Consider the following 11,930-nt stretch of genomic DNA (forward strand, 5'->3'; position numbering starts at 1 on the left):
TTTTTTTAAATTTTTTTATTTTTTTAGCATAACAGTATTCATTATTTTTGCACCACACCCAGTGCTCCATGCAATCCGTGCCCTCTACAATACCCACCACCTGTTGCTCCCAACCTCCCACCCCCCACCCCTTCAAAATTCTCAGATCGTTTTTTAGAGTCCATAGTCTCTCATGGTTCACCTCCCCTTCCAATTTCCCTCAACTCCCTTCTCCTCTCCAACTCCCCTTGTCCTCCATGCTATTTGTTATGCTCCACAAATAAGTGAAACCATATGATAATTGACTCTCTCTGCTTGACTTATTTCACTCAGCATAATCTCTTCCAGTCCCGTCCATGTTGCTACAAAACTTGGGTATTCATCCTTTCTTTTTTCTTTCTTTTTTTTTTTTTACAGCTTTATAAACATATATATTTTTTTTAATTTTTATTTTTTTCAGCATAACAGTATTCATTATTTTTGCACCACACCCAGTGCTCCATGCAATCCGTGCCCTCTACAATACCCACCACCTGGTGCCCCCAACCTCCCACCCCCCACCCCTTCAAAATTCTCAGATCGTTTTTCAGAGTCCATAGTCTCTCATGGTTCACCTCCCCTTCCAATTTCCCTCAACTCCCTTCTCCTCTCCAACTCCCCTTGTCCTCCATGCTATTTGTTATGCTCCACAAATAAGTGAAACCATATGATAATTGACTCTCTCTGCTTGACTTATTTCACTCAGCATCATCTCTTCCAGTCCCGTCCATGTTGCTACAAAACTTGGGTATTCATCCTTTCTTTCTTTTCTTTTTTTTTTTTTTTACAGCTTTATAAACATATATTTTTATCCCCAGGGGTACAGGTCTGCGAATCGCCAGGTTTACACACTTCACAGCACTCACCATAGCACATACCCTCCCCAATATCCATAACCCCACCCCCCTCTCCCAACCCCCTCCCCCCATCAACCCTCAGTTTGTTTTGTGAGATTAAGAGTCACTTATGGTTTGTCTCCCTCCCAATCCCATCTTGTTTCATTTACTCTTCTCCTACCCCCTCAACCCCCCATGTTGCATCTCCTCTCCCTCATATCAGGGAGATCATATGATAGTTGTTTTTCTCCGATTGACTTATTTCGCTAAGCATGATACCCTCTAGTTCCATCCACGTCGTCGCAAATGGCAAGATTTCATTTCTTTTGATGGCTGCATAGTATTCCATTGTGTATATATAACACATCTTCTTTATCCATTCGTCTGTAGATGGACATCTAGGTTCTTTCCATAGTTTGGCTATTGTAGACATTGCTGCTATAAACATTCGGGTGCACGTGCCCCTTCAGATCACTACGTTTGTATCTTTAGGGTAAATACCCAGCAGTGCAATTGCTGGGTCATAGGGTAGTTCTATTTTCAACATTTTGAGGAACCTCCATGCTGTTTTCCAGAGTGGTTGCACCAGCTTGCATTCCCACCAACAATGTAGGAGGGTTCCCCTTTCTCCGCATCCTCGCCAGCATCTGTCATTTCCTGACTTGTTAATTTTAGCCATTCTGACTGGTGTGAGGTGATATCTCATGGTGGTTTTGATTTGTATTTCCCTGATGCCGAGTGATATGGAGCACTTTTTCATGTGTCTGTTGGCCATCTGGATGTCTTCCTTAAAGAAATGTCTGTTCATGTCCTCTGCCCATTTCTTGATTGGATTATTTGTTCTTTGGGTGTTGAGTTTGCTAAGTTCTTTATAGATTTTGGACACTAGCCCTTTATCTGATATGTCATTTGCAAATATCTTCTCCCATTCTGTCAGTTGTCTTTTGGTTTTGTTAACTGTTTTATTTCTTTTTTTCAGGAAAGTATGGCGATTGACCTTAAACTAAGTGTGCCAGCTGGAATACTATCCTATTTTCAAACACAGAGAGATGGAGGTTCACTAGATCTCCACACTTTAAAGGTAAAAGGCTCTCAGTTGGTTGTTATCCGTACTGTAGTCGAACCCTATATTCAAAGGAATAAGCACTCAACACCAACTGGGAGAGGAAACATTGAGATTTAAGAACAAAAGCATTCTCCAAAGTTTGTTCCTTTAGGAGCTGGAGGATCTCTTGACAGGAGGAGCATTTAAAAAGATAATCAACATAGAGTTGGGTCAAAATCAACTTCTTTCAGTTCTGTGCATGTCCTCAAGAACTAAGGAAACAAGGGATTCTATTTTGAGGTGAAAACACGGATCACACACTCACGAATCTGCTTTGTCCTCACACCATAGATAATAGGATTGAGGGCAGGTGGAACAACCACATAGAGATTGGCAACCAGGATGTGGACATAACGGGGAATTTTTTTGCCAAATCGGTGGGTGAGGAAGGAGAAGAGAGAAGGAGTATAGAAAACACACATGACCCCAACATGTGACCCACACGTACTCAGAGCTTTGTGACGAGCTTCTTGAGATGGGAGGCGGAAAACTGCACGAAGGATGTAGGCATAAGAGACTCCAACCAATGCCACATGCAAAATAAGAAAGGAAGCCACAAAAAGCCCATAAATGGCATTAACTCGAATGCTGGCACAGGCCAACTTGGCGATGCCCATGTGTTCACAGTAGGAGTGAGCAATAATTTGAGTCTCACAGAAGGGTAGACGATGGGTTAGGTAAAGAATGGGCAATGTAAGCAGGACAGGGTGCATGATAATACCCACACCAATGCCTCCTAGCACTCGGGGTGTCAGGGTGGTTGTGTAGTGGAGTGGCACACAGATAGCCACATAGCGGTCAAAAGCCATAGCCAGCAGAACAGTGGACTCCATTCCTGTAAGGGTGTGTATCAGAAACATCTGAGCCACACAGGCTCCAAAACCAATTTCATGTGCATCAAACCAGAAGATACCCAGCATTCTGGGCACTGAGGTTGTGGAGAGGGCCAGATCTATGGCTGATAAGATGGCTAGGAAATAGAACATAGGATCCCGCAGGGTACAGTCAGACCAGATGATCAGCAAAATCGTAGCATTGCCCAACAGAGCCATTAAGTAAATGGAGCAAAAAGGCAGGGAGATCCAGCCATGGGAACTCTCAAGTCCTGGGATGCCTGTAAGAAAGAAGGTGTCTGGGTGGAAAGTGGAAGTGTTTGTGTGGAACATCTTGCCACAGATGAGATGAGAAGTAGTTGACTACTCTAGAAGGAAAAACAAAAGTATATCTCAAAACTTTCCAGTAGGCTTAATTTTTATCTGTAGTTTTCTTATTATAAAAGCTAATGCTGGGGGGCCTGGGTGGTTCAATCAGTTAAATGTCTAACTCTTGATTTTGGCTCAGGTCATGATCTCATGGTCATGACATCAAGCCCACATAGTGCTCAAGGCTGGGTATGGAGCCTGCTTAAGAGTCTCTCTCTCCTTCTCCCTCTGCCCTTCCTCTTCCCTCTCTCTCTCTCTCTCTAAAACAAAACAAAACAGAAATCTAATGCTAAAGCTTGAGTTCAAAGTAGTATGCAGGAACTGACTTAGCACTCTTCAAATGGAAGGAACATAACCTTATGAAAGGTCTCCCTCCCTCTCACGTTTTGGACAATAATATCTTATATTCATTTGCTGAAACCCCAAATAAAAACTGGATCGAATTTTAAAAACATAAAAGGACTTTATTTATACTGAAATATCAATCTTCTTTGAAGACAAAGTTCACTTTACCTAAACAGATCAACACAAAATCACTAAGCAACAGTACAGACAACTGCACACAGAATATAACAATATAAAAGGAATTTAAGTGTACCTAGAGCTATAGAATGATAGCAAATACAAGATTTCATTAACCACTTTGTTCAGTATTCAGTATACATTGATACACATTTAGAAAACCAGATCCAAAATGAAAAACTGTGCTTCATTACTGCATCCCTCCATGTTTACTCATATGTCCCCCACAGACGTGCTGTGCTGAATCTCAGATATAATAAGATATATTAAGATATAATATAGTAAGAGTTGCACAAAGATGGGTAGACACACTGCACACTGTACTGTGCCTCAGATTTGAAAAGAGACACACAAAGATAGTAAAATACTGCAGCTGGAAATTACCTCCAGGAGAGAAACGCATCTCTTTTTTATAGCATTGTGATGGGAATTAACTTAATAAGGAACTCCAAGGTTTCTGTTGGTTGCCAAATTCTCAAGAATGTCTCTGGATAGCCAACAATTCTACAGATCCTTGTGTGTGTTTGGGGGACGGGTTTGGGGAAAGAATAGTGAAAAGATGTTTTGAAAGGAGAAACTTTGAGGGGTAAAGATGTGTTTCCAATGACAGTGATGGTGGTCAACATCAGGGTTAAGAAATCCATGCTCCTTACTTACCACACTGTAGTTAAGATCTGTCTTTTCCTTTGTTCCTTATTTTGTCTTTCCACCCTGCCTCCTTCCTTCCTTCCCTCCCTCATTCTCCCAACCTCCCTCCTTCCACCCTCCTTCCACCCTCCTTCCACCCTCCTTCCTTCCTTCCTTCTTTCCGCCCTCTCTTCGTGTTCTCTGCTTATACATTTTCTGTGTAAATACATTTGTTGCATCATTATTATAACAAAAAATAGCCAATGAACTCATTAAATGTTGGTAGTGTGCTTCATGAGGGGCAGGTCTTTTGCTAAGACCCCAAGGTCTATGGCCCCGAAAGTGGAGTTTGATAGTAATTCTTGCTGCAAGTTAAAAACAAACAAAACAGCCTACTTAGAGGTCAGGGAATTGATACAAAACTGTGCAATAGTTACAAATATTTTGCAGCTCTTAAAAATGCCAGCTTTACTTGTAACACCCTAAAACTGGAAATGACCCAGATGTCCTTCAGTAGATGAGTGGTACATCCATACCAGATGGAATACTTCTCAGCAATTAAGAAGGAACAAACTCTGGATGCATACAGCAGCTGGTGTGGATTTCAAGGGCATGGTGCTGAGTGAAAAAAAGCCAATCTGTGCAGGTCACACATTGAAGGCAGCCACTCACGCTTTTGTTATCACAGAGTTAGGTTAGCAGTCACCAAGGGTTAGGGCTGATGAGGTTGGGGGGGTGGTGGTTGTGACTGGAAAGGGGTACTGAGAGGGAAGGTTTTGTGTTGATGAAATCTAATCTTGATTGTGGTGGTTGTTACCTGAATCTACACATGTGATAAGGTGACCTAAAATGGCACACATGCGTCCCAATGTCTGTTTCTTGGTTTTGATGTACCCTCCCTTCCTCCTTCTTCCTTCCTTCCTTCTTCCCTCCTCCCTTCTTCCCTCACTCCTTCCTTCCTCTCTCTCTCTCTTTCTTTCTCTTCTTTCTTTCTTTCTTTCTTTCTTTCTTTCTTTCTTTCTTTCTTTCTTTCTTCCTATAGAAAAAAAACTAGCAGATATAGTTAGTACTATAGAAATAAATAAGCAATAAGGAGTATAGGAAGAGAGGGAAGAAAAGTGAAAAAAAAGAAGAAAGGAAAAACAGAAGGAAACATAGAGGAATGAAGGAAGATAGGAAGGAACATATCTCAACTCTAATTGCCTCCTGAGAAAAGTGAAAGAAAAGTACAAATTTGGATAAATATTTTATTAATGACATTTAAAAAACAGAGATTCCCCAGCTGGTTAAGTCCTGCAAGACTGTACATAATATTCATCTGCAGGCTGCTTCTTTCTCTGCTTTCCTCTTTGTAATCAATTTTATGGAATAGTGAATAGTCTAAAAATGTGTGATGTGAACCACACAAGGATAAAAGGTAAAATTCAATTATGAGGGCTTAACTTCCTATGATTTATCAATGTCAGTGAAATGCTAATGGCAGATTCTTTTATTAAAACATTTTTTGTGGGGCACCTGGGTGGCTCAGTGGGTTAAAGCCTCTGCCTTCGGCTCAGGTCATGATCCCAGGGTCCTGGGATCGAGTCCTGCATGGTGCTCTCTGCTCGGCAGGGAGCCTGCTTCCCACCCACTACCACCTCTGTCTGTCTCTCTGCCTACTTGTGATTTCTCTCTCTCTGTCAGTAAAGAAATGAAATCTTTAAAAAAAAAAAAAACATTTTTTGTATTCCTCAGTAACATTTCTGTAGATCAGGAATGTATGCAATAGTCTTAGAAAGCTATAAAAACAATGCTTTCCTTATTTCATCGTACTTATACCCAGTAGATTCTCAGTAAAAAAGAAAATTACTGTAGCTCATAGTATAGAGTTCATTATTGATTATTGATTATTCATTATTGAGGGAAATTAGTGTGTTTCTCAACTCAGATAATTATAACCTACAACAAGGCCTCAGTAGCTAAGTAGAGAGGCAGTGATATGAATAGCCTAGTAGAAATAGAAGACATAGACAACAATGAAATTCTGTAGTTGTCTGGCTTATATCATTACCACTCAGTGAACTCACTAGATCAAAATCTGAATAAGGCTGTATGGTGATGGATATTAACCAGACTTATGGTGGTGATCATTTACCAATTATACATGATGTTGTATAACTGAAACTAATATAATGTTCTATGTCAATTATTTCTAAAATTTAAAAAAAAATTGAGAGAAGAAAAAAGTCTGAAAACCACCCTCCTTCTCTTTCACACATTAAAAAACCAAACCAAACCAAACCAAACAAAAAGCTGATTCTACTTTTCCAATATCTTTAAAATCTGTACATTTATCTCCATCCTAATGGGATCATTTGGGAGGTTAACTATAACACAGTACTTTATAGTGCTTAAGAGCAAGAGCTCTATAGTCTGACCAACTGTGTTAAAACCCAGATTCATGACTTAATTCACTCTCTAATCCAAGGAAAGTAAATAACAAGCACCTTTCATCATAATGTATTTTTATCATAAAATAGAGATAATAAAGATAAAAACCTTAAGTATGTTATTAGTTTTAAAGTGATAATTTTTTAAAAGATTTTATTTATTTATTTGACAGAGAGAGAAAGAGAGAGATCATAAGTAGGCAGAGAGGCAGGCAGAGAGGGAGGGGGGAAGATGGCTCCCTGGTGAGCAGAGAGCCCGATGCATGGCTTGATCCCAGGACCCTGAGATCATGACCTGAGCTGAGGGGAGAGGCTCAACCCACTGAGCCACCCAGGTGCCCCTAACTGATAATTTTTTAAAGCACTTTGAAGCATGTTCCAAAGAGACTGGTTGTCCATCATTCCTTAGATATCTTCAAGCAGACTGATTTTTAAAATGCACATTGACTGGATTCAGGCTAAAATCCAAATGCTTTCACTAGGATTGGATGGTTTTTCCTAATATGATCCTACATCCTACTCCTTCTCTAAGCACCAGTCTTAGTCTTCTTTGCCCCACACTTTTCCTGTGTCTCCTCTCTTCTTCCCCATCCACCTTCTTTCCTTTCACCTCTCACTGTGAAGTAAGGATGCACCATGAGCTGGGAGATGGGGAAGACTCACCAGACTAAGCACCAGCATGGAATCCTGTCTCTGTTTTATCTCACCTGCTCAGTCTTTATGAGGGTGCTGCTCTTTGCCTGGGAGGAGCTTGCAACAGGAAATTCCCTGGAGCCAGTTTGGCCAAAAAACACAAAGTCTCTGAGGATTCTAGTGTCTAATTCTGATTCAAAAAGAGAGAACCATTAGGGGTCCCTGGCTTGGAAAGAAATGAAGGCACAGGAGTGAGATTTAGGTCAGCAAGATGACAGGAGGACCCAGTACTCCTCCAAGTACAAAACCACAGATTTAACAAGCACTGATGGATGGAAAGGCCTTTATGAGAGTTCCAGAATTTGAATGAGAGATTACAGGACTCTAGTGGTACATACAACAAAAAACAAATTGAAAAGGATACAAAGAAAGTTTGATTTTACCCACATCCCCTCTCCCCTAGCCTGGTACTTTTCTGCCCCAGGAGAGCTTTCCTCAGCCCCTGAGTTCTCTCATGGGGAAAAGAAAGGGCAAGCCTGCCCCCAGATGTGTGTGTGTGTGTGTGTGTGTGTGTGTGTGTGTATACACATGTATGTATTCACACAAACATTGTCAGTTCTCACTATCCTCAGTAGCTGTGTTCTATTAGGTCACTTTGAACACTGAATTAGGAAATTTGGTGCCTTTTCTCTTAGGGGAAATGCACAACATTTTTGTCAATCAATCAATACATAACTTTTTTAATGTGTGTTTTTCTGTGAGAGACACTTCCTGTAATACATAGTTCTTATAGGTTGGTCATGGCTCTTATGATTAATCGTGCCGCTTTTAAATGATCGAAAGCCAGGAACTTTGGAGGCCACTTGTGTTTCATTCACCAACATCTGTGTACAACAGAGAGTCTCACTGGTGTTGAAAACCTGATTTCTACATAATCCTTTTCCTGTACACATAGTAGGCACTTTAAAATCTCTTCTACAACCTTCTAATTAGCAAAATCTGCCTTGACTCTAAGTTTAATATTGTATATCCTTCATTGCTTTTTGAAATGTACTAGCAAACCCAGTGCTATCCAACAAGAGTTTGATTTTTTTTTCCTCTGACCCCAGGTGATGTAACTGTAGCCATCTTTGACTTCACCACAATGTTGTCCATTACACTTTTTTTTTTTACTAGTTGTCATCTCATGACTCCACAAATTTATCCTCTTTCTCATCTTTTCCATATTTATATCACATGCTACAAATGTTACTTTAGTAATTTCCAGAGTGGCTTCATATAGAGATGAATTTCGTCTTCCTATGTCTGGGTGTATCTTATTTTTGATTCGTTAACTTTGAATCACAAGCAACACTGTTATAACTCACACCTGAATGAAGTTTATCCAACATGGTTATTTTTTCCATAAAGTAAAGCACAACCATCTTACACTTAGGAACACTAGAAAAGTATTATTTAACTGCAATACACTCCATGAATAAATAACAAGATCGTTATTTACTGTGTTGCACTTCAGCACTATCCTGGAGGGCCATATTAAACAGTGGAATCAACAAAAAGTAGAAAAAAATAAGAAAAACCTGGCCTTAAATTGAATGTAAAAACGCTTGTTTATAGCTGAAATGGGAAGTCAGAATCTCACTTTGTTTAGCCTCAGCTGAGAATGTGATCATCTGGCAACTCAAATTTTTCACATCTCTTTGTACGTTGGCAAATGACTGCTAAAGTGCCATGAGAATTTATTTGGGGTTACAAATAAATCTTATGGAGTAGGCAAACTAGTAAATATGGAATTCACATATAATAGAGCCCCATTGTGTATATGTAATTTATAGGATTCATACTCAAATCATACATAAAGCATAGGATATAGGATTCATACTCAAATCATACATAAAGCATATAAATAAATGTAAAAATTATACAATAGAATTCCAACTTCTGCAATTTAAATATTGGTGAGATTGACACAAAATGATTTAAAAACTATTCAAAGTTCTCAAAGGGGGCTGGAATGAATGTAAGAACACAATAAATCTAGATGGCTAAAAGGACTGCATGTTTAAAGCTGTCACATTTTCCACAGTAATGTTTAGATACAACTCAACTTTCATCAAAATCCCATTTTGAGGGGGGAGGAGTCAAGATGGCGGAGAAGTAGCAGGCTGAGACTACTTCGGGTAGCGGGAGATCAGCTAAATAGCTTATCTAAAGATTGCAAACACCTACAAATCCAACGGGAGATTGAAGAGAAGAAGAACAGCAATTCCAGAAACAGAAAATCAACCACTTTCTGCAAGGTAGGACTGGCGGAGAAGTGAATCCAAAGCGACGGGAAGATAGACCGCGGGGGGAGGGGCCGGCTCCCGGCGAGCGGCGGAGCAACTGAGCAACGGAGCAAAATCAGGATTTTTAAAGTCTGTTCCGCTGAGGGACATCGCTCCAGAGGCTTAACTGGGGTGAAGCCTAGGCGGGGTAAGCGCAGCCTCAGGTCCCGCAGGGTCGCAGAAGGATCGGGGGTGTCAGAGTGTCGCAGAGCTTACCGGTATTAGAACGGGGAAGCCGGCTGCAGAGACAGAGCCGAGGAGTGACTCTCAGCTCAGGGTTGCCTTGAACCGGTCGCAGGCTCGGTCAGCTCGGAGCGCGGCCAGAGGCCAGGGTGGCGGGAGTCATTTGGCGCTGTTCTCTGAGGGCGCACTGAGGAGTGGGGCCCCGGGCTCTTGGCTCCTCCAGGCCAGAGACCGGGAGGCCGCCATCTTTATTCCCGTCCTCCAGACTCTACGGAAAGCGCTCAGGGAACAAAAGCTCCCGAAAGCGAACCCGAGCGGATGACTCAGCGCGGCCCCGGGTAAGGGCGGTGCAACTCCGCCTGGGGCAAAGACGCTTGAGAATCACTACAACAGGCCCCTCCCCCAGAAGATCTACGGGAAACCCAGCCAGGACCAAGTTCACCTACCAAGGAGAACGGCGGAATTCCAGAGGAGAAGAAAGCAAAGCACAGAACTCATGGCTTTCTCCCCATGATTTTTTAGCCTTGCAGTTAATTTAATTTTTTTTTCTTTTTCAATTTTTTTTCTTTTTCTCTTCTTCTGCTAAATTTTTTTTTAACTTTTACCGTTTTCTTTTTTTTAACGTTTTTTAAATAGTTTATCTAATATATATATATTTTTTCCTCTTTTTATATTTTTTCTTTATCGGCTTTCTTTTTTTTAATAGTTTTTTTTTTCTTTCTTTCTGAACCCCTTTTTATCCCCTTTCTCCCCCCTCACAATTCAGGATCTCTTCTGATTTGGCTAAAGCATATTTTCCTGGGGGTGTTGCCACCCTTTTAGTATTTTACTTGCTCCTTCATAAACTCTTATCTGGACAAAATGACAAGGCGGAAAAATTCACAACAAAAAAAAGAACAAGAGGCAGTACCAAAGGCTAGGGACCTAATCAATACAGACATTGGTAATATGTCAGATATAGAGTTCAGAATGACGATTCTCAAGGTTCTAGCCGGGCTTGAAAAAGGCATGGAAGATATTAAAGCAACCCTCTCGGGAGATATAAAAGCGCTTTCTGGAGAAATAAAAGAACTAAAATCTAACCAAGTTGAAATCAAAAAAGCTATTAATGAGGTGCAATCAAAAATGGAGGCTCTCACTGCTAGGATAAATGAGGCAGAAGAAAGAATCAGCGATATAGAAGACCAAATGACAGAGAATAAAGAAGCTGAGCAAAAGAGGGACAAACAGCTACTGGACCACGAGGGGAGAATTCGAGAGATAAGTGACACCATAAGACGAAACAACATTAGAATAATTGGGATTCCAGAAGAAGAGGAAACAGAGAGGGGAGCAGAAGGTATATTGGAGAGAATTATTGGAGAGAATTTCCCCAATATGGCAAAGGGAACAAGCATCAAAATCCAGGAGGTTCAGAGAACCCCCCTCAAAATCAATAAGAATAGGTCCACACCCCGTCACCTAATAGTAAAATTGACAAGTCTTAGTGACAAAGAAAAGATCCTGAAAGCAGCCCGGGAAAAGAAGTCTGTAACGTACAATGGTAAAAATATTAGATTGGCAGCAGACTTATCCACAGAGACCTGGCAGGCCAGAAAGAGCTGGCATGATATATTCAGAGTACTAAATGAGAAAAACATGCAGCCAAGAATACTATATCCAGCTAGGCTATCATTGAAAATAGACAGAGAGATTAAAAGCTTCCAGGACAAACAAAAACTGAAAGAATTTGCAAATACCAAACCAGCTCTACAGGAAATATTGAAAGGGGTCCTCTAAGCAAAGAGAGACCCTCAAAGTAGTAGATCAGAAAGAAACAGAGACAATATACAATAACAGTCACCTTACAGGCAATACAATGGCACTAAATTCATATCTCTCAATACTTACCCTGAATGTTAATGGGCTAAATGCCCCAATCAAAAGACACAGGGTATCAGAATGGATAAAAAAACAAAACCCATCTATATGTTGCCTACAAGAAACTCATCTTACACCCGAAGACACCTCCAGGTTTAAAGTGAGGGGGTGGAAAAGAATTTACCATG

General features: G+C 40.7%; 1 protein-coding gene across 1 annotated transcript; it reads right to left on the minus strand.

Moving 5' to 3' along the window:
• Positions 1-2,189: 2,189 nt before the first annotated feature.
• Positions 2,190-3,131, minus strand: LOC125079120 (olfactory receptor 52J3-like). The gene has a single exon (XM_047692528.1). It carries the CDS (start codon positions 3,123-3,125, stop codon positions 2,190-2,192), a length of 936 nt encoding a protein of 311 aa, XP_047548484.1. The 5' UTR covers positions 3,126-3,131.
• Positions 3,132-11,930: the final 8,799 nt, after the last annotated feature.

This window comes from Lutra lutra, chromosome 10 (assembly GCF_902655055.1).
Source record: "Lutra lutra chromosome 10, mLutLut1.2, whole genome shotgun sequence".
Lineage (NCBI taxonomy): Eukaryota > Metazoa > Chordata > Mammalia > Carnivora > Mustelidae > Lutra > Lutra lutra.

Excerpts from the sequence above, each read along its gene's own strand:
- LOC125079120 (XM_047692528.1), bottom strand. The coding sequence starts at position 3,125 with ATGTTCCACACAAACACTTCCACTTTCCACCCAGACACCTTCTTTCTT.